This window comes from Anolis sagrei, chromosome 2 (assembly GCF_037176765.1).
Source record: "Anolis sagrei isolate rAnoSag1 chromosome 2, rAnoSag1.mat, whole genome shotgun sequence".
Taxonomy (NCBI): domain Eukaryota; kingdom Metazoa; phylum Chordata; class Lepidosauria; order Squamata; family Dactyloidae; genus Anolis; species Anolis sagrei.
The window spans coordinates 159,979,514-160,002,242 of record NC_090022.1 but is presented as its reverse complement, the minus strand read 5'-3'; the positions used below and the strand labels follow the sequence as shown (position 1 = coordinate 160,002,242).

At 40.6% G+C, this 22,729-nt stretch overlaps 1 protein-coding gene across 4 annotated transcripts in view; it reads right to left on the bottom strand.

The window, feature by feature from the left end:
* RFX1 (regulatory factor X1) overlaps positions 1-22,729 on the bottom strand; it is an 84,849-nt gene that overhangs the window by 49,545 nt on the left and 12,575 nt on the right. For all 4 annotated transcript variants that reach the window (XM_067463999.1, XM_067464002.1, XM_067464001.1 and 1 more), the window contains exons 2-4: positions 18,835-19,174; positions 9,205-9,314; positions 6,199-6,282 (exon numbers count right to left, since the gene is read on the bottom strand). In XM_067463999.1, coding sequence (XP_067320100.1) covers positions 6,199-6,282; positions 9,205-9,314; positions 18,835-19,129 — 489 coding nt within the window. In that variant the 5' untranslated portion in view covers positions 19,130-19,174. The remainder of the gene's footprint in view (positions 1-6,198; positions 6,283-9,204; positions 9,315-18,834; positions 19,175-22,729) is intronic.

Here is a 22,729-nt window from a genome sequence, read left to right as displayed (position 1 = left end):
AATCCACAAGCATGTGGACAATTTCAACAGAAAGGGAGAGACCATGAAAATGAACAAAATCTGGCTATCAATATTAAAAAACTCTAAAATTACAACAGCAAAACAACAGAGAGGAAACAACCAGGCACATATTAACACCTCCCAGCAAGAGATTTTCCCAGGCTCAGACAGGCCTTCAAATGCTAATGAAGGTGATCAGCTGAAACATTCACACCTAACTGTAGCAGGGAAGAGCTCCTTGCCCCACCCCAGCCATTCCACAGATATATAAACCCATTGTCCTAATTCCAACAGACCTCACTACCTCTGAGGATGCTTGCCATAGATGCAGGCGAAACATCAGGAGAAATGCCTCTAGAACATGGCTCTATAGCCCGAAAAAACCCACAAGAACCTAGTGATTCCAGCCATGAAAGCCTTCGACAATACAATGTAATGTTCGTTTGTGATATTCACAGAACTCAAAAACCCCTGGATGAATTGGCACCAAATTTGGACACGATACATCTAACAACCCAATGTATGTCCTTCACTCAAAAAAAAAAATGATTTTGTCATTTGGGAGTTGTAGTTGCTGGGATTTATAGTTCACCTACAATCAAAGAGCATTCTGAACCCCACCAACAATGGAATTGAACCAAACTTGGCACACAGTTCTTCCATGACCAACAGAAAATAATGGAAGGGTTTGGTGGGCAGTGTCCTTTGGTTTTAGAGTTGTAGTTCACCTACATCCAGAGATCACTGTGGACACATCCAATGATGGATGTGGACCAAACTCTACACGAATACTCAATATGCCCAAATGTGAACACTGGTGGAGTTTGAGGAAAATAGAATCTTGACATTTGGGAGTTGTAGTTGCAGGGATTTATAGTTCACCTACACTCACAGAGCATTCTGAACCCCACCAATGATAGAATTAGGCCAAGCCTCCCACACAGAGGGTCACAGCAACGCGTCACACCAACAAGTGGCAGGGGATGGCTAGTGATTAATAGAAATATACTACATGCACGGATAACAGGAGCAAAGAATATACAAAAGGAAAAATTGGTTGACAAAGTAATAGCGTGTGCACAAATTGTTTTAGTGAGGGGTTGGAAGGATAAAACAAAATGGACACTGACTAATTGATATAACTATATAGTTAATATGTTAAATGTGGAAATAACAAATTGTAAATGGAATAATATAGATAAAATTGAAAAGGTCACAATAACTAAGAGGATGTGGGAACCAGTTAGGAATTATTTAGAAAATGTGCTAAGATGTGGAGTAGAGAAATTAAGACTGAGAGTGATATTTCAAATGTAACTTCTGTAGTTTGATGTATAAATTGCATGTACAAGGAGGGGAGGGTGGGAGTGGGGAAAAACTAATAAAAATAAAATAATAAAAAAAATCTTCTACATGATGTGTGTGAAGTGATGCTCCCACTCTGCAGCATTAAACAGCATAACTGGATAATAGCTTTAACATGTTATAGTTACTGTTGATGAAAGCGTAATTAACAAAAACCAAAATGTGAAATAACTTGAGAATGACAAGCTTTCATGTGGTATATCAACTACATTCTCTCTTTTTAATGTCCTAAATTACAACACCTTAGGACTATCTCAATCACACTTTGTCCTGTCCATTTACAGGTGAAGTTTCACTGACATTCTGAATAATAGAAGAGATACATCTATCATGACTGGGATTGGCCTGCATCAATGGGATTTTGGCCTGCATCAATAGGAGCATAGTGTCTAGATCTAGGGAAGTCATGCTACCCCTCTATTCTGCTTTGGTTAGACCACACCTGCTTTGGTTAGACCACACCTGTCCAATTCTGGGCGCCACAATTCAAGAGAGATATTGACAAGCTAGAATATGCCCACAGGAGGGCAATTAAAATGATCAAGGGTCTGGAGAACAAGCCCTATGAGGAGCGGCTTAAGGAGCTGGGCATGTTTAGCCTGAAGAAGAGAAGGATGAGAGGAGACATGATAGCCATGTATAAATATGTGAGAGGAAGCCACGGGGAGGAGGGAGCAAGCTTGTTTACTGCTTCCATGGAGAATAGGACAAGGAACAATGGCTTCAAACTACAAGAAAGGAGATTCCATCTGAACATGGGAAAGAACTTCCTGACTGTGAGAGCCATTCAGCAGTGGAACTCTCTGCCCCGGAGTGTGGTGGAGGCTCCTTCTTTGGAAGCTTTTAAACACAGGCTGGATGGCCATCTGTCAGGGGTGATTTGAATGCAATATTCCTGCTTCTTGGCAGGGGGTTGGACTGGATGGCCCATGAGGTCTCTTCCAACTCTTTGATTCTATGATTCTATGACTGCTTCTACTAACTGGTGCCTTATATCACGCAAGAGGGATGGACATCATCCCTGAGCACCACAGAAGAGAAAGTAAAGATTTAGAATGCAACAGATACAAAGAAGCATTGGGAGACCAAAACAAAAACAAAAAACCTTCTCAGGGTAATGATAACAGATTTAGTATTCAAATGTGCAGAGAGCTAGGAACCAGCATTAAGGCTGTGTAACTATAGCCTTCAAAATCTGAATGAAAGTGTAAAATTCAAGAAGGAAATCTCAGTATCAAGATGATGTTTTCAAAGTAGCCTATCTGGCAGTGGATCATTTTCTATAGAAGTCACTCCCTTTTATCAGATGCTGACACCAATGAAGCTCCTCCACATGCTTAAGATGTAAAATGCTTCAGAAACACATGTGGGAATGCAAGAGATAACTTGTTTGTAGAAAAATAAGTACATAAACATATTCAATTACTTAACTGATTAGATAAACCATCCTTTCTATAGGCAAAGGGCTGCAGTGCCCAAACATGTGCAAACATAAAGGGCTGCAGTGTCTGAACATGTGAAAACATGTCATCAGGCTGAAATCCCAAACATCCAAAAGGTAGGTATCAGGTAAAGACAATTCATGGACTTGTGCTACACTTAAAAGCTCAACCCATCCAAGTCCAATCGATCACCAGGGGCCAATTTCTTCCCATAATCTAATTATAGCAGTCGGTTGGGTGCCAAAGTATGAACACAGTCCATTTACCAAACTTCCCTAAGAGATAATTTCTGTGAAAACGTTATAAAAAAGCAAATATTAGCCAAGATATTATCTTCAATTACCAGATGTCAGAACTGTGTTAGGCATGGGACATCCTGTTGGAAATAGCAATTTTCCAAGCCTCCACTAACTGTTTGTAAATGTATATAATTGTTAACCTATATTGTATGTACATTTGGTTTGCCAGTTTGACTGTGCCTCTTTGATGTGAGAGGGGCTTCAGACACAAGACTCCATTTTTGTTATATAGTATGCTTTTAGACCTCAATGGAGGTGGATACAGTTTGTCTTCGGTGAGTACAATTATACAGTTTGGACTATATCTATATGCTTAAAGACATTGGACAATGGACTAGCACCGGGATTGTGGCGCAGCTGGCTGAGTGTCAGCTGCATTAAGATCACTCTGACCAAAAGGTCATGAGTTCGAAGCCTGACAGGGTTGGAGTGGGTTTCCAACCAATTGTGTGTAGCCTGTTGTTGACCTTTGCAACTCGAAAGACAGATGCATCTGTCAAGTAGGAAAATTAGGTACCACCTTAAAGTGTGGGGAGGCTAAATTAACTGATTTATGAGGCCATAAAGAAGTCTCCAGCAAAGCATTCCAGCGGGGAATGCGGAAGTGCTTCATCAGCGTCGCAGATGGACGATGAAAGTGACAGCTCCCCTGGTGGCCAGAAGTTAAATAGCCTCTGTGTATGTCTGTATATGTTTGTATGTCAAAAATTGGTATTGAATGTTTGCCATATATGTGTACACTGTAATCCGCCCTGAGTCCCCTGCGGGGTGAGAAGGGCGGAATATAAAAGTATAAAAACATATATAAAAATATAAATAAATAAATAAATAAATAGTATGCTGAATATATACAAGGAGTTTGTTAGTCAACCTGAGATGTTATTTTTTTCAAAGAAAACTACTTTGTTTTGTCTCTTAAGTGCATGTTTTAAACAAGAGGTTTCAAGAGAGTGTATATCTTTTGGGCAATTGCAACTGTAAATTCTACTTCAAGGAAACAACCATCCTTTGCTAACCAAATATATTTTTGTAGTGGCATGTCTTTATCCTTGGCAGTTTAAAGACACGGTTCTTCAGTTTAACAGCCGAGTTACCTGTGTGCCATTACATGAATGCTTGTGAATATCACTTGTTCAAAGGGTTGACTTCTAACAAGGTTATGTTTTTCTTGACTAGTGATTTTCAAAAGGTGGTCTACACATGTTCATGGAGATTCACATTTGCCAAACGAATGTGACATCATTTTTACCTTTTCAATAAGGTTATGGTGCAGTTAATTCTAATACGTTAAGAGATTTGCAATACATCCTACTTCAGTTCAGTTGAACAGAGGGCTACACATATTTATTTATTTATGCTATTTTTACCTCACCTTTCTCTACCCCAAAGGGGACTCAAGGTGGCTTATATATAGGCGGCCTTAGAACACATCCAATTCCTTAGAATGCCTTACAACACATATAATCCCAATAACATTAAGATTAAAATAAAAATTAATACCCCAAGCATTTAAAAACATTCCATTCCATATTAAAATCATGCCATCCATAGTCCAAGCCATTCCATAGTCATTGCGCATATTCCAAATCTGTTTTTGCACTGCACTATTCTCCAAAAGCCTGATTCCAAAGCCAAGTTTTTACTTTTCATCTGAAGACCAGGAGGGAGGCGGCTAATCTAATGTTGATGAGGAGAGAGTTCCACAGCCGAGGGGCCACCACTGAGAAGGCCCTGCCTCTCGTCCCCACCAATCGGACTTGTGAGGAAAGCGGGACCGAGAGCAGGGCCTCCCCAAATGATCTTAACCTCCAAGGTGGTTCATAGGGGGAGATACGTTTGGACAGGTAAGCTGGGCCAGAACCGAATATGCCAATAAATCTGTGATTCCAAGATTCCCTCCATTTGGAATAAGCAATAGGATGACTACAAAGTAGAAACTTCAGACCATACCAAACAGCTGGAAAAGTTCTAAATTGATCTTCAAAATCAACCTTTTTTAAACATGGGAGCAATAATAATAATAATAATAATAATAATCTTTTATTTGTACCCCGCTACCATCTCCTGAAGGACTCGGTGCGGCTTACAAGAGGCTGAGCCCAAATACAACAATAAAACAACAACAACAATAATACAGCAAAATAAATAAAAAACAAAGCAATAACATTAACAACACACAATGACGCAATTAAAAACGATGGCAGGGCCAAATGTAAAAATTAAAATTAAAATGCTGCATGACCAGGAGAAAGGGTGGGTGTTTGGAGAGGGATGGGTATGCAGATATCCCAAATCTCTGATAAAGTGCGTTGGGGACAATCTCCAAGATTATTTTTAAAACAAGAAGGATTCTTTCAAAGGGAACGTTTGCAATTTTATTTCTGTAAAGTAATGTCAAATAATTGTATGTACTCCTCGAAAAAAAAATCACTGGGTTCGTTGAAGAAAACCATGTCTGATAGATATAGTTTCTAGATACTGAACTGTTACCAGTCATGACAGTAAGGTACAGTAAAACACAGGAAAAAATAAATGTAATATACATATAAATATATAGGAAAATAAACATATAAATATATAAAGAAAAAAATATAAAGCAGCTTAAAGAGCTGGGGATGTTTAGCCCGCAAAAGAGAAGGCTGAGAGGAGACATGATTGGCGTGCTTAAATACACTATTTGTAGGATGTCATAAGGAAGAAGGGGTACCCTTGTTTTCTGCTGCCCTAGAGACTAGGACTTGGAGCTAGGACTCAATGGAGCAGTTGGTTCAAATGATAAGAAAGGAGATTCCACCTGAATATTAGGAAAAACTTCCTGATTGTATGAGGTATTCAACAGTGGAACTCCCTACCTCTTTTTAAAAGCCTTCTTTTGAAGCTTTTAAACAGAGGCTGGATAGCCATTTGTTGTAGGTGCTTTGTGCTTTTCCTTCACGGCAGGGGGTTGGACTTGATGGCTCATGTGGTTTCTTCCAACTCTGTGATTCTATGATTCTACATGCAGCTTAAAAGGCAAACTGGTGAACAGAGGAAAATGCTTAAAATCTGCACGAAACCTTAGCAGCAGCTGGATGTAGAAAGATTGGACTCACCTGCTGAGGTACTTGCACACTTGTAAGTTGTAGTGGAGATACTGTTCCAGGTTTCGCCTGCACGCTAGCTTGGACCAATAACCTCTGTCAAATAAAAGTACCAGAGATGAGAGGAAACTAAGACAATTCACAGTAATGCCCCCATCCTGCACAAAAGAGCATGAGCTACATTGTCATGGAACTCTACTTCAAAGATGGCAAGATTCACGATAAAGGTTTTGAAACAATGACATATGCATTTAAGGAGGAGGCAACTGAAGTTGGAGAAATTTGCTTTTGATTCCTAACAAACAGCTTCAGACACCCTCACTTCCTAACTTTGTTAGACACACTACTTCTAGGGTTTTTTCCCCCTGAGAATATACTGCAAGTTGCTTCTGGTGTGAGAGAATTGGCTGTCTTCAAGGACGTTGCCCAAGGGATTTTTTTGTCATGTCAGGAGCTCCTGTTGTGAGAGAATTGGCCGTCTGCAAGGACGTTGCCCAGGGGACCCCAGGATGATTTGATGTTTTATCATCCTTGTGGGAGGCTTCTCTCATGTCCCTACATGAGGAGCTGGAGCTGTTAGAGGGAGCACATCCGCCTCTCCCCGGATTCGAACCTGCAACCTGTTGATTTTCAGTCTTGCAGGCACAGGGCTTTAATGCACTGCGCCACCGGGGGCTCCTGCCCAAGGGATGCCCAGATGTGTTACCATTCTGTGAGAAGCTTCTCACATGTCCTCACACAGGAAGCTGGGGCTGACAGACAGGAGCTCACCCCATCTCGCAGATTCGAACCGCTGACCTTCATATCTTCAGGTCAGCAGTTCAGCCAGCACAAGGGTTTAACCCATTGAGTCACCGCAGCTCCCTACTTCTTCTAGGTGGGAATGGCCTTGGTACCCAATTCTCAAGTCTTTTGCTCTGCCTTTCGAGTTCTCCAAACACTTAACAATAGAGGCAGACTGTTCTTTTCTACACTCTTAACAAAATTATTCCAGGAATCCAATTTTTCAAACTCTTCTCTTGAGCTCATGTAATAGATCCCGTCCCCTTGATATGGTTAAGAATGGAATTAAAAAATCAAACGCACACATCCTCTCAGGGATGTGAAATGAGAGTTGGAAGCAGAAAATGAGTTGGTAACAATGTTGAGGAACATATATTTTATACAATTGCACAAAAAGTTACAAGTGGTTTACTGAGTTATCAGTTATCAAGTTTACCAACCACTCTAATCTAAAAAACTAACTCCGCAAATTGAGAATATCTCTTTAGACTTTATGTTGCAGGGTCGCCATCTTGCGAATGGCTGGGGCTAGGCTAGGGACTGTTGTACACTGGGGGAGACTATCTCTACAACCACGTACCACCCATGAATGAAATTCTAACTACCTGAAAGAGTGGGGCATAGAATCTCAAAGGATTACCCCTAGATGTCTCTCTATGCCCCACCTTTTCAGGTATTTATTTGCTTTATTTCTATACCGCATTTTTCAGCCCTTAACAGGTACTCGTTCATGGCTAGTTCGAGGTTATAGAGATATAGCAATTTCTACTCAGGTCCATCTTTTTGAAACCCCTTGAATATCATTTTATTTTTCTGAATACATTAAATCCCTAGTTTGGTGCACACTTATTTTTATAGAAATGTGGGGAAATTGTCTGTTCAGAAATTTTAATCAAATATGCAGTATGATCCCAGTATCCATGGGATCTGTACCCACAACTTCATTCAACAAAGCATGTCCTCTCCTAGCATTTTCTAAATCCTCCAGTGTGATTCTATGGTATTCTTGGGATGGAAGTCCTTCATTTCTATAACGTTCATTATCTACAGTGTTGCTTATACATACAAAGTTCAAGAAAATAACCCCACAGATACAGGGCTCATACTGTATTTTATGTTCTATCAATCTAAATATCCTAGTTATTCACAGGATGGTGATGAAATGTCTTATGCTATCATTTTACAATAGTAAATTTGTTATTTTATTTATTTATTTGTTTGTTTCGAATATTTTTATCCCGCCCTTCTCAACCCCTGGGGGGACTCAGGGCAGCTTACAATTGGCAATAATTCAATGCCGCATCATAAAATACAGAATAACAAATATAACAATTAAACATGAACATTAATAAATAAAGATTAAAATAATATACTTACACTCTGATTAGCTATTGCCCGTCTGGTGGCTGTTTAGCTAGCCATCTACTAATGATTACTCCACTTAACTTATTCAAATCCTCTTCCATGCCATAGTCAACATTATCAATTGTCCTTTAACCTGATTGCCCAAAGGCCTGGTCCCACAGTCACGTTTTAACCTTTGTTCTAAAGGTGAGGAGGGATGACGATGACCTAATTTCCCCAGGGAGAAAATTCCACAGGCAGGGGGCCACCACTGAGAAGGCCCTGTCCCTCGTCCCCGCCAAGCGTGTTTGAGACAAAGCCGGGGCTGAGAGCAGGGCCTCCTCAGACAATCTTAAGCTCCGAGGTGGGACATAGAAGGATATGTTCGGACAGGTACGCTGGACCGGAGCTGTATAGAGTTTTATAGGTCAAGACCAGCACTTTGAATTGTGCTCGGAATTGGATCGGCAGCCAGTGGAGCTGGCACAGTAGGAGGGTGGTGTGTATGACCACCCTCCTATCCCTGTATGACATTCCGGTGAGTAATCTAGCTGCCGCCCATTGGACTAATTGCAATTTCCGAACAGTCTTCAAAGGCAACCTCACGTAGAGCACGTTCCAGTAATCTATTCGGGATGTTACTAATATAGATTTGCCATTTACAACAAAGTCACAAGTCCAACAATAAAAAATAAAGGAATAGGAGTCCATGTCAAGGTTTTGGCATATCACCTCCAAAGCCCTGCCTCCTCTCACCTATTCTTTGCTCAACATTGATGAATATGTTGAAAACTCTTTGCACTTTTCTCAAGTATGAACAATTACTTGATTAAGCATCCTGATGAGATTACCTCCAGTCATATGAACAGCAAGACTGGTTGAATGACATACCTGTTGGGTAGCCTGGACTTGTTGCACCACCTGAGTCGGTACCCCGGACTGTGTAGCAGTGGAACCTGGGCTGGACTCTGAAACTGTGTCACTGGGCCTCATGGAGCCTTCTGTAAAGAAGCAGAAATCATTTAAAATAGCAGCCCAAATAGTGCTTTGTTTACACTGTAAGTTGTTTTTGTATGTAAATAAAATCTTTAAAACTTAAAAAAAGGGAAAAAAATAGCAGCCCAAGGAAAATACTCAACACTACACACACAACCCAATACAGATCTCTAATTTTAGAAGAAAATCAAACTGGAAAGAGCATACATAAGACTAGACTAAGAGATAGCAGAAGGGATGTGACCCTGGAAGTGTGTAGGGAGAATATCAGGTCCCTTATTTATTTATTTATTTATTTATTTAATCGTTTTCTATACCGAGCTTCTCAACCTCATTGAGGGACTCAGCCCGGTTTCCAGCCATAAAAAACATATACACTCATTAAAATATCATATACCACAATATCACAATTGCACCTGGGGTGCAAATCCCTCATTATCCAAACTACGAGAACACAAACAACTGAACACAGTGATGTTCCAAGTCTTATCAGAAGCTGAAAAATATTTATTTTTGAACTATACTCCCAGAACCTCTCTCCCTTAGTCAGCATAGCCTATAGAGGAATGGTGGTACACACAGTTAAAGACGTACTCTGATATTAGCCTTCTGTCAAGGGCTAACATCACCAGCCCTTTACAGTCCCAAACAGTGACACCACAAAATCTGAGGCCTTCCTTTGCCCCAACACTTTCATATCATCATACGGGATTCTGGGATCTCCATTTGCTAACACTATTACCCCTAGAAACACTGCTACCCCAAACAACAATTGCCCTAAACAATGTCGCAGACAGGTGAGCTCTTGCTATGAAGTGAAATTTACTCTGAGATACTGAGGAAAGAATACTATTTCACGGCCTATAGCCCCTTGGAATACAATCCATTTCTGAGTTTGGAAACTAGTCTACTAAAAATTATCTAGGTCCCTTCCATAGTCATAAAAAAGAATCGTGTCTCACAGTTTAACATAGAAAACACCCTGAAGGAGGTTTGGGAAGATGATTTAGGGATAAAAATAAATGAAATAGAGTGGCAACAATTATGGAGACAAAGACATCTAAAACATTTATCAATGCGGGTTAAAGAAAATTATTATAAGTTAATATGGAAATGGTATCTAACACCAGTAAGATTAGCACATATAAATAAAAATTATTCAAAAAATTGTTGGAGAGGATGTCAAGAACCAGGAACATATATACATATGTGGTGGCAATGTATATATGTAAATAATTTTTGGGGGAAACTATTTGGAGAAATAGAAGACATAATAAATATTAAAATAGAAAGAAGTCCTAGTATAGCTTTATTATCATTATATAATAATAAACAATTGAAAAAAGAGGATAAAGAAGCGATAACAAATTTATTAACAATAGCAAGATTGCTTATAGCAAGGAACTGGGAAAAATAAATAAATATACAAATAGAGGAGTGGTATAAGGAAGTATGGAAACTGGCAATAAATGATAAGCTGACATGTATATTAAAAGTTAAAAGAGGTATATGGAAACAAAGTGATTTTGATGATGTTTGGAGAAAATTTATTGTAAAAGGATTAAAAAATGTATAGCAAATGTACTATGATAAAATAATAAAAATTATTTTTAAAAAAACATAGAAAAAGGTACATGATTCCTATACCCACCACCACAACACAGGTTTTCCATGTTTTTTAGACATATGGACCTCTGCAGGGAGATTATTTTCCCTAGACTCCTGCTCAATTATGTCTTAGCACCTAATTTCCAACTGAGGAAGTTACCATGTTACAGTTTAATTAAAGGCCTTTTTTTCTTAGAAGCATTACAATTTTTCTCCCTCCTATTTTAAACAAATAGTTCTCTAAAAGGAATGCTCTCCACTCAAGGCAAGGACAGGCATATAGGCCAAGCGGCAACCTTGCCAATCAAAAATCTTCCTATGCTGAGAGCAAAATCCTGAGTCTTTGGTGCTCAGGAGCAGATCTAAACTATATTCTTCTTAGAGAGAGTGTGCTTCTTTTCTGCTGATATTCCATAGACCACAACAGATTTGCAGAAAAGCAAAGAAGGTGGTTTGGGAAAGCAACATTTCGGACAGATCCGAAGCAGCAGTCTCTGTGTAAGTACTTACGGTCAAAAGGCACTGCATAAAGGTAATCATAGTATATGGCGAGGCAACTGAAACAGTTACAGTCCCAGCTGTTCATTTTCTTGAAAATGAAACAGGCAAGGCTTTTATAAACTGGAACCTTGGCCAGCTAATCCCCACTAGTTCCTACCAAAGCTCCAGCCAGGTTGGTTTTGTATAAACATTCTCATCATAGTAGGTACACCTTTCTGTTCTTCTCAGGACGGGGTGGCAGATGCCGGCTGTTCACCCGATTGCAATCACCAAGCAAGAGTTCACGTTTCATGAGTGTCTCATTTGACATGCTCAAAGGGAAGGGGGAGAAGGGGAAGTCACTCTGGGCCACCTGCGTTAGAGCAGCTAATTTGTTTGTCTTCTTAGAAAATGCAGGAGAAGGCTTTCAAAACAACTCCCTTGAAAAGCTGGGGGTCCTGTAACATGAAGGATGATTGGCACTGATCTATATATAAATAAAAATGTAATACTCGTTTGTGGGATTAACAGAACTCAAAAACCGGTGGGCGAATTGACACCAAATTTGGACACAAGACACCATTCAAAACAATCTATGTCCTTCACTCAAAAAAATTCCTCCCAAAAAACAATAAGACATTTAATTTAAAAAAAAGAAAATCAGAACACCGCGCATGTGTGCAAACCCAAGGAACTCCCAGATGCCTCCTCCAAAGATAAATTAATGATATCTGAAGCTAGCTTCTATATGCTGAGGTCAGACAACAAACTCTCACAGAAGTACATGAAAGAAGCCAGAATTTTGAATCAATGCTCTGGGGTTTGTGCAATCACTGTCTGGGCTTCAAACTGGTTTCAGGATTTCCTATGTAATAATCTGCACAGCAAAACAACTTTCTTCAATACCTGTTTGAAACCCCAGTGTAGGTGTGCCTCCAGACTGCTTTTGTCTGCTGTGACTGGCAGAGGCTGAACCTATTGCCCTCCATATGCAAAGTATCCATTCTTCTTGTACAATTTTATTGACATATGAAAATGCCAATAAAAGTCTGAGTACTTAAAATGAACAGAGGCTTATTTGGAATAACATCTATCAAGGTATGTAAAATGCAGACACAGCAAAAGATCAAAAGGGGAGAGAAAGAACACACATAACATGCTATCAAAAGCAATAGTCTTCAGACTCATAAAGACATTCTTTGATTAGAATCTCTGCTTCCTAATCTGCACTCTTCAAATGCTTAGGGGCAAGAGGCTTTATTTTTTACTTTAGGACTAAGTCCTGGCAGCAAAAGCAGGTTATGGCCCTTGGGCCCAGTAGGCTTAACAAATCAAGTACTTCTCACAAGAAAGCATGCTAAGTTTCACCTGAGAAACCCTCCCCGCTATAATCCTTATTGTATCTGATCTGAGAAAAAGAAAAGTACTGAGCTGGGTGTTATCTGGCTAAAGAAAAAAAATCACCATGTTCTATAGGACCTCTGTCCTCAATAGGACATATTACTGCAAAGATTAGCATTTTCAGTTCTGCCAGATGCTGTTCGTTGCAAAGAGAGAAACAATCTAAGCTCTCAGGTAAGGACTTCCAGCCAGCACAGAAATCAAACAGCTCTACTCAGCAGTTTAGGAGCTGCTTGATTAGAATCAAAGGCAGGCCAGGTTTCGCTGGATAATATTTCAGGGCAGATAAAGTGCTTCATTACACTAGGAAAGACGGAGAAATTCTATCTGCCTGTTTGCCTTCTTCAAGACTATCTAAGCCAGGGATCCTCAAACATTTTAAACAGAGGGCCAGCTCACAGTCCCTCAAACTGCTGGAGGACCGGATTATAATTTGAAAAAAACATGAATGAATCCCTATGCACATTGCACATATCTTATTTGTAGTGCAAAAAAACACTTAAAAATAATACAATAATTAAAATTAACAACAATTTTAACAAATATAAACTTATTAGTATTTCAGTGGAAAGTGTGGGCCTGCTTTTGCCCTGATGAGATAGCATTGTTGTTGTGGTTGTTGTATGTTTTCAAGCCATTTCAAACAGGTTGACCCTGAGCGAGGGCCGGGTAAATGACATTGGAGGGCCGTATCTGGCCCCCGGGCCTTATTTTGAGGACCCCTGATCTAAGCCTTTGTGCTTCCATTGCACACCGCACACTGCACCTACGCTATAATCCTTACATATCACCTGTCACATCAGCACTTTTAATCCTGTACCCATTACTCTGGCCCGGCCCAGTTTTATTGTGTCTTGGTGTATTGTTTATTGCTTGTTGTTTAATATTGCTTTAATTGTTTTTAATTTGCTTTAGGTTTTGTATTGTTATGTTGTGTTTTGAGGCCTTGGCCTTTGTAAGCCGCATCGAGTCCTTAGGGAGATGCTAGCGGGGTACAAATAAAGTTAATAATAATAATAATAATAATTTAAATGAGTCTTGTGCTGGAGACTTACCACTCTCTACACCAGGAGTCCTCAAACTAAGGCCCGGGGGCCGACTACTGCCCTCCAAGGTATTTACTCGGCCCTCACTCAGGGTCAACCTCAGAAAGCACACAACAACAATAACAACAGCAATCCTATCTCATCAGCCAAAAGCAGGCCCACACTTCCCATTGAAATACTAATAAGCTTATATTTATTAAAATTGTTCTTTATTTTAATTGTTGTATTGCCTTAAAATGTTTTTTTCTCTACAAATAAGATATGTGCAGTGTGCATAGGAATTCAAGTAATGTTTTTTTCAAATTATTTATTTATATTTATTTATTTACAGCTTTTATATTCCGCCCTTCTTACCCCGCAGGGAACTCAGAGCGGATTACAGTGTACACATAAATGGCAAACATTCAATGCCAGTTTTGACATACAGTGTATACAAGACATACACAGAGGCTATTTAACCTTTTCTGGCCACCAGGAGAGCTGTCGCTTTCATCGTCCATCTGCGACACTGATGAAGTACCTTCCGCATTCCTCGCATGCTTCCCCGCTGGAGTTCTTCTTTATGGCCTCATAAATTAGTTAATTTTAGCCTCCCCACACTTTTAAGGTGGTACCTTATTTTCCTACTTGACAGATGCAACTGTCTTTCGGGTTGCAAAGGTCGACAATGGGCTACACAATGGTTGGAAACCCACTCCAACCCAGGCTGGCTTCCAACTCATGATCTTTTGGTCAGAGCGATCTTAATTATCTTAATGCAGCTGACACTCAGCCACAATCCCGGCCCTCCAATAGTGTGAGGGACCGTGACCTGGCCCTATGTTTAAAACATCTGAGGACCCCTCTGTATACCCTCCCCGCCCAAAAATCAGTATGCAATCTGAAATACATTTTGATATTGTGTCTTAGAATATTTTGACCCAACTCAGTCAAGGAACAAAACAAAAAGGATCTCCAGTACAAGGATATGATTCAAAGCTTCAGTCTGGACACTCTTAAGCTGAAAGAGTTCAAAAGCAAGTGCAATGAATCATACAAAGTGAGTGTCATGAAGGACAGTGTTAATAACGCCTATTGATTTTTCAAACAAAATGTGAAAACATTAAGTGAAAATTGCACAGATTTTCTAGCTTAATATAATCTCCTTGCATGTCGCAAGAGCAAAGCTGGGAACAGCTCAGTGCAACGTGGAGTGGCCATAAAAGCAGCTCAAAAAATAATTACCATTTATGGAGCAACCCAGCAAAAGCAAAGCATTTCCCAGTTTCATGAATGTATGTTGAGACAACAGTAAATCTCTCCTACTGAAATCCTATTTAGTTAGAATCTCACCCTTAAATAGTAGACCTATGCATAGCTCTGAAGAGTTCATATAGACTAAATTCAGACCAATACTACAGAACAGGTATAAAATTGTGCAGGCAATTTCAGTAATGACCACAAAAATCTGATTTGTGACGGCAAAGTCCTACTGTAGAAGACTACGCTGAGTTCTATTCTTATCATCATAGCTATGTTCTAAATGCAAATTGCCATTGTTGATGCAGGTGTCCCAAAGAATTCAGCTAGATTCTTTGTCAACTCCAGTTTGGTATGTACATTCCAATTTTAGAAAAATAATAAATTTCCTTCTGATAAGCAGCTAGGATTTTGTCATCTTCTACATATCAGTATGCGAGTGCCTGATTAGATGATAGCTACTTGTTCTTTCATTAATCATGCTGAGCTAACAAAACTCTGGGATTCCTGCATTGAGGAGATTACGCTATATACACATGTATAAGTCTAGACATGTGAGTATAAAAACTGGATCAATTTATCCATGTGTTAATATAAGCATTGTACCTAAACTTTATTTTAAAAAAGGATCTATCCTCATCTCTATATAGACTGGCAAGACACAAATCCATTCTGAGACAACCTACAAACGCACTGACCCACTCTAATCTCTCCACTTCTGGCTTTTTAAATGTGTGGGTGGAGAAATGGTGGTGACAGTGAGGGGCTGCTGGCTCCATGAGGCAATGCTGGCACCTTCCCCTTTCCATTAAATAACCTTTGACTTATCCATAGGTCATATCAAAATCTATAATTTGGGCTCCCAAACCTGCCCTCGACTTACTGTATTAATGAGGTTAACCTATAATAATAATATTCAGAAGAAGATCTACATTCAGAAAAAGATCTACAAGCCACTCTAAACATCTTCGCAGAAGCATACGAGAAGCTCGGCCTGTCATTGAACATCGAAAAAACCAAGGTGCTTTTCCATCAGACATCATCCAACCCCTCTCCAATGCCAGCGATACAGCTTAATGGTGTAACATGTGAAAATGTTGATCATTTCCGCTACCTTGGCAGCCACCTCTCCACCAAAGTCAACATCGACATCGAAATACAACACCGCCTGAGCTCTGCGAGCGCAGCATTTTTCCGAATGAAGAAGAGAGTGTTTGAGGACCGGGACATCCGTAGGTATACCAAGGTGCTTGTTTATAGAGCTATTGTCCTCCCAACCCTGCTCTATGCCTGTGATACGTGGACTGTCTACAAACGTCACATGCAACTCCTGGAACGATTCCATCAGCGCTGCCTCCGGAAAATCCTGCAAATCTCTTGGGAAGACAGGCGGACAAACGTTAGCGTGCTGGAAGAAACAAAGACCACCAGCACTGAAGCGATGGTCCTCCGCCATCAACTCCGCTGGACCGGCCACATTGTCCGGATGCCCGACCACCGTCTCCCAAAGCAGTTACTCTACTCCGAACTCAAGAACGGAAAACGGAATGTTGGTGGACAGGAAAAGAGATTTAAAGATGGGCTCAAAGCCAACCTGAAAAACTCTGGCATAGACACTGAGAACTGGGAAGCCCTGGCTTTTGACCGCTCCAGCTGGAGGTCAGCTGTGACCAGCAGTGCTGCAGAATTTGAAGAGGCACGAATGGAGGGCGAAAGGGAGAAGCATGCCAAGAGGAAGGCGCATTAAGCCAACCCTGACCGAGACCGCCTCCCACCTGGAAACCAATGCCCTCACTGCGGAAGAAAACGCAGAGCAAGAATAGGGCTCCACAGCCACATACGGACCCACAAGAATACTGGAAGACAATCCTCCTCGGAAAACAAGGGATCGCCTAAGTAATAATAATAATAATCTTTCTTTATACCCCGCCACCATCTCCCCAATGAGGACTCGGAGCGGCTTACATGGGGCCAAGCCCGGAAAACATATTACAGCAAAAATAAAACCAAAACATAAACAACAAGCAACAACATCAAAATTACATAAAAAGAAAAAAATATGAATACAATAACAAAATAACATTACAATACACACAATCGCAGTGACAGTGGGCAGGCCACGTGTACAGGATAAAATGTTTTTAAAAAACTCTAATGAGATAAGAATAGGAGCAAATTATTTGCAGGGAGCTCATAAAGGAACACAGGGTTGTGAAACTAAACTTCCCATTAGGGCGTGTACTCCAGTGACAGAAACGTTGAGGGGAGCAGTAGTGTCATGTTGTGCACCTACTCGCCAAAGGTGCAGCAGAAGAGCTAGGTTTTAAGGTTCTTTTTAAAAGTTTCTAATGTAGGGGCTTTCCTAATCTCTCCAGGTAATGAGTTCCAGAGTCGGGGAGCCACAGAGGAGAAGGCTCTCTCCCTTGTGCCCACAAGACGAGCTTGTGAGACTGGCAGGGGCAAAAGGAGGGACTCCCTCGAAGATCGAAGGGCCTGGGTTGGTTCATGGAGAGAGATACGATCACGAAGGTAGGTGGGGAGCCACAAAGTCGGGGAGCCACAGAGGAGAAGGCTCTCTCCCTTGTGCCCACAAGACGAGCTTGTGAGACTGGCAGGGGCGAAAGGAGGGACTCACCCGAAGATCGAAGGGCCTGGGTCGGTTCATGGAGAGAGATACGGTCACAAAGGTAGGCGGGTCCCAAACCATTTAGGACTTTGTAGGTGATAACCTGCACCTTGAATTGGGCCCGGGTAAAACATACCTTATTTTCTAGAGAAACTGCTTTTCTCCATTCCTCCCTTCTGTAATGTAGCCAGAGAAAACCAATCTGTATAAATTCAGGTTTTTTTCTGTGTCAGGAACAATTAGGGAAACTGCAAGTTGGTTTTGCTGTGAGAGACTTTACCGTTTGCAAGGACGTTGTCCAGGGGATGCCTGGATTTCTTACCGTCCTGTGGTAGGCTTCTCTCATGTCCCCACACGAGAAGCTGGGGCTGACAGACAAGAGCTCAACCCACTCCCAGAATTCGAACTGCCAATCTTTCAGTCAGCAGTCCTGTCAGCACAAGGGTTTAACCCATGGCGCCACTGGGGGCTCCAGTGCGAAATGGGGATACAAATCCAGTGGGAAATGGGGATACAAATTTGGCAGCAGGAGGATAGACAAGGCCCTGATGGGAAAGGTATACTGTTAAGGTGCCCTTGAGTTACAAGCTGCCCAGAAATTACAACAGAACAATTCAAACAGAGTAGAAAATTCATGCTGTGCGCATTTAGGAGTGAGGAAACCTGGATGCGCCACATAACTATGTTACAGCAATGAAAATTTTCCCCTCAATGGAAACACGCCAGGAAGCAACCGGATGTGACTTGTACAAAAGCAGATTTAAGTTATGTCTTCCCATTATTTAGCCAAATAACTAAACAAATTGCTTTGAAAAACATAGATCACCATGCATGATCCCATTATTTAGCCAAATAATTAAACAAATTGCTTTGAAAAACATAGATCACCATGCATGAGACTTCTACAAAAGAATACTACATGAATGTATTTTTAGTGAAGCAATGTCCCTTAGGAGTTGCCACAGAATTGCCAGTACTCCTAAATTAGGGGACAGCTGTTAACTGGACTGCTTTGTTTCCAAAACAGCAGGGAACCCTTGTATTTTCAAAGCCTGCTTCATACCAGCAGGGAAAAAAGGGGTCATCCTCTTCCTCCCTGTTCCACTTGCCCTACACAACACTTACCTGAGACTGTTACCACAATATACTGCTGTGGGGCTGGCGTTGGGGTTTGCTGTCCCGTGGGCGGAGCCTGTGTCTGGGGAGGCGGGATTTCTGGGACATATTGTTTCGGTGTGGGCTGTTGCTGTTGCGCCCCTTGCAATTCTGCCACATACTGTTGCTGAGCTGCTGCCGCCGCTGCCACTACCACAGGTGCTGCCGTGGCTGCCGTTGCTGCTGGCTGTTGCTGAGACTGTTGCTGCTGTTGTGACTGTTGTTGGGCTGCCTGTAATTCCGTAACGTACGCCTGTGTTGCCATGCCAACAGTGGGGAAAATGATAATAAATAAGGCTTTTTTTGCTTCCTTTCGTTGGAGGAAAAAAAAGAAAAACAAATAGAACAAAAAAGAAAGAAAGAAAAACAATTAATCAATTATAAGGCATTAAATAGACAGAAAGCACTCCCTACAGTTCTATTCATTGAGCACTAACTTAATAGCATACTATTCTTTACACTTAATTGCAATCAGTTAAAGAAAAGAAAAGCAGCAGGTACTCTGATTACTCCATGAAAAAGATCAGCCAGGAAATCTGACAACCCACAACATTTTGTATTTGTCCAGACATAACCTGTATGACTGCATGAGTCACATTTCCAGAGTCCTTTCCATTGTAACACACATGCTTTTGAAATTTATTTTTTCTTATGGTGCTCTACAGATCTAACTCACAAAGGCTACAACAGAGGTAATACCAGCATATTCTGTACAGCACAAGTGATGTGAGTTGGAAAAACCCAGTGCCACATTCATATTTGTTTGGCAGGGATCTGTTATCGCATGCTGTCAAGTAAATTCCAAATTATGGTGCCCCTAAAGCAAACCTATAATGGGGTTTTCTTGGTAAGATGTACTTAGAGGAGTTTTGCTACTGCTTTCATCTTAAACTGAGAGATTATGACTTGCCAAGTTCACCCAGTGGGTTTCCATGGCTGAAACTATAGTCCAGCCCTGTCATTCTGGAGGACCGTGAATCAGCCCCTTGCTTGAAAAGTTTGAGGACACCTGTTCTATAGTTTTAGGTCAACATTCAAACTGCTATATCACATTGTCTCCCATGTTTCTAGCATTGTGCTGAGAAAAACAAGTGGTAGAACAAGAATTCTCAAGGTGGTGATCCCTTACTTACTTTGTGAGCATCAACTAACTTTGCACTTCTGCAAAAAGTATCCCAGGCTTATAAAATGGTTACAAAATATAAACATACACAATCTATATAAATAAAAATGTAATGTTCGTTTGTGGGATTAACAGAACTCAAAAACCAGTGGGCCAATTGACACCAAATTTGGGCAGCATACACCTAACAACCCAGTGTATGTCCATCACTCAAAAAAATTTTATTTTGTTATTTGGTAGTTGTAGTTGCTGGGATTTATAGTTCACCTACAATCAAAGAGCATTCTGAACTCCACCAATCATGGAGCTAAACCAGTCGTGGCACACAGGACTCCCATGACCAACAGAAAACACTGGAAGGGTTTAGTGGGCATTGACCTTGAGTTTGGGAGTTGTAGTTCACCTACATCCAGAGAGCACTGTGGACTCAAACAATGATGGATCTGGACCAAACTTGGCACAAATATTCCATATGCCCAAATATGAACACAGATGGAGTTTGGGGGAAATGGACCATGACTTTCGGATTATAGTTCACCTACAATCAAAGAGCATTCTGAATCCCACAAATGACGGAACTGGGCCAAATTTCCCACACAGAATCCCCATGACCAACAGAAAATACTTAAGGCCATCCAGTCCAACTCCCTTCATCAGGGCAAGAAAATGTAACCAGAGCCCTCCTGACAAAGAGCCATCCAGCCACAGATATAGATAGATAGATAGATAGATAGATAGATAGATGATAGATAGATAGATAGATAGATATGACTCACACACATAGAGAGATATAGTATCATAGATTTGAAAGGACCCCTAAAGAAGGACTATGATATGTTGCATGTTCAGAGTAGGCAAATCAGACACTCTCCACATCAACACTGACAAAGAAACAAGAAATACTGTTTACCCACAAGCAAAAAGAAATTACATATATTAGAAACCAACACTTTCTCATTGCTTTATTTTCCAGATCATCAGACTGGGCCAAAGCAATGCGTGGCAGGGGACGGCTAGTTATTACAATAAATTACATAGTTGCTTTCTAATGTGTCAGAAAGCCCAGGTATGCCCCCAGCCTCAGTCCAGGAAAGGCAACTAAACCCATAGTAACTGGGGATGGTGTACAATTATCTGTAATTTCAAGTCTGAGAATGCAAAAAGCCATTTTGGCACACAATCAGAAAAGAGTGATAATTTCTTTATAATGCTGGCTAAACTATGAAGTACTACAACTTGCAAAGCAGCTGAAGGACTCTGTTCCCTTTAGGCCAAAATTCATTTGACTGGAATGTTACAAACTGTGCAGAGCTCAAAACCAAGACAGCCAGAATAAGTATCCGATTCCAGCAGAAAGCTCAATGACTATTCAAAGCTACTCAGCAGCAGCACCACAAAGATACAGACAGAAGACAAATTGCTACACTAAGGTAATGAGGAGAGGAGAATCCCTTCTTCGGGAGCAACTAAATTAAACAGATCAGACTCTGCTGTAGTTTATTCCCTGGATCAGATGGGAGAATAATATTAAAATACATGATCACTTTATCACAAAGGAACAGAATTATCCTTTTACTCTTCCTCTGGGATGATCTGCCAAAATTCAACAATCCAGAGAGTAAAATATCCCTAGGGTCCTTCCCTTACAGATAAATTACTGTATCTGCTATTTCATTTACTATCATAGTTGAGGCAGAAGAACATGCAAAGCATTCTCAATAGAATGTTTAAGTATGAAAATTATATATAAAAATTATGTTGCACATCACGGGTTTTTAGACTCTTTTGGGAAACTCAGCAGTGCTTAGTACTGTAAACCCCCATTGAAAAGATCAGTAATAGTAAACCAAGTTTTCTGACAGTTTGTCCATTACAGGATAATTAGAAATGTTTTCAACCAAACTTGTGGCTCACACTAACAATAGCGTGACCCACAGACATTTGGCCAGTGCCAGGACCACCTAAAACATTAGTTTTATTTCTGTGGCTAGCAAGTAAGACAACATGTAAATGATAGGAAGGGCACACTCCTTTTGTCCCATAGATGTCCTCTCTGACATCTGTCAGGCACAATAACAGATCAGATGACCCTTGCATAAAGCTATTCTTACTCTCTAACAACGGATGGATCAATAACAGCCCATACAGACTTTGGATGACAGAGAAAGGTTGGGGCGTGGAGCAACTTCCTAGTAGGCAATAAATGTAAACAAGACTTTTTTGCCTTCTATAGAACGTGATTAACATGTAGCTGTGACTGAGGGCCGTTCCACACAGCCATATAACCCAGAATATCAAGGCAGGAAATCCCACAATATATGCTTTGAACTGGAATATATGGCAATGTGGACTCAGATTACCCAGTTCAAAACAGATATTGTGCAATTTCCTGCCTTGATATTGTGGATTATATGGCTGTGTGGAAAGGCCCTGAGACTGTCTATTGCTCTCCAAAAAATGTTGAGTAGAATTTTTCAGGATAATCATATGTTCTACTTCTATTTAAATGAACATGAGGAGGCATTCCATTCAGACCCTGCTGTTCCACATAGGAGGGTGTGGGCTGCACATTTGGAAATGTAGACTAAAGCCAGCATGCACAGATCTACATGCACTTAAGCTACTCCATTCATACTGATTGCCTGAATAGAGCATCAGCATTTTCATCTATAAGCATTAAAATATTTGACTCCTTAGAAAGAGTCAAAAATTTTGACTTTGTATACAATTTTAAATATATTT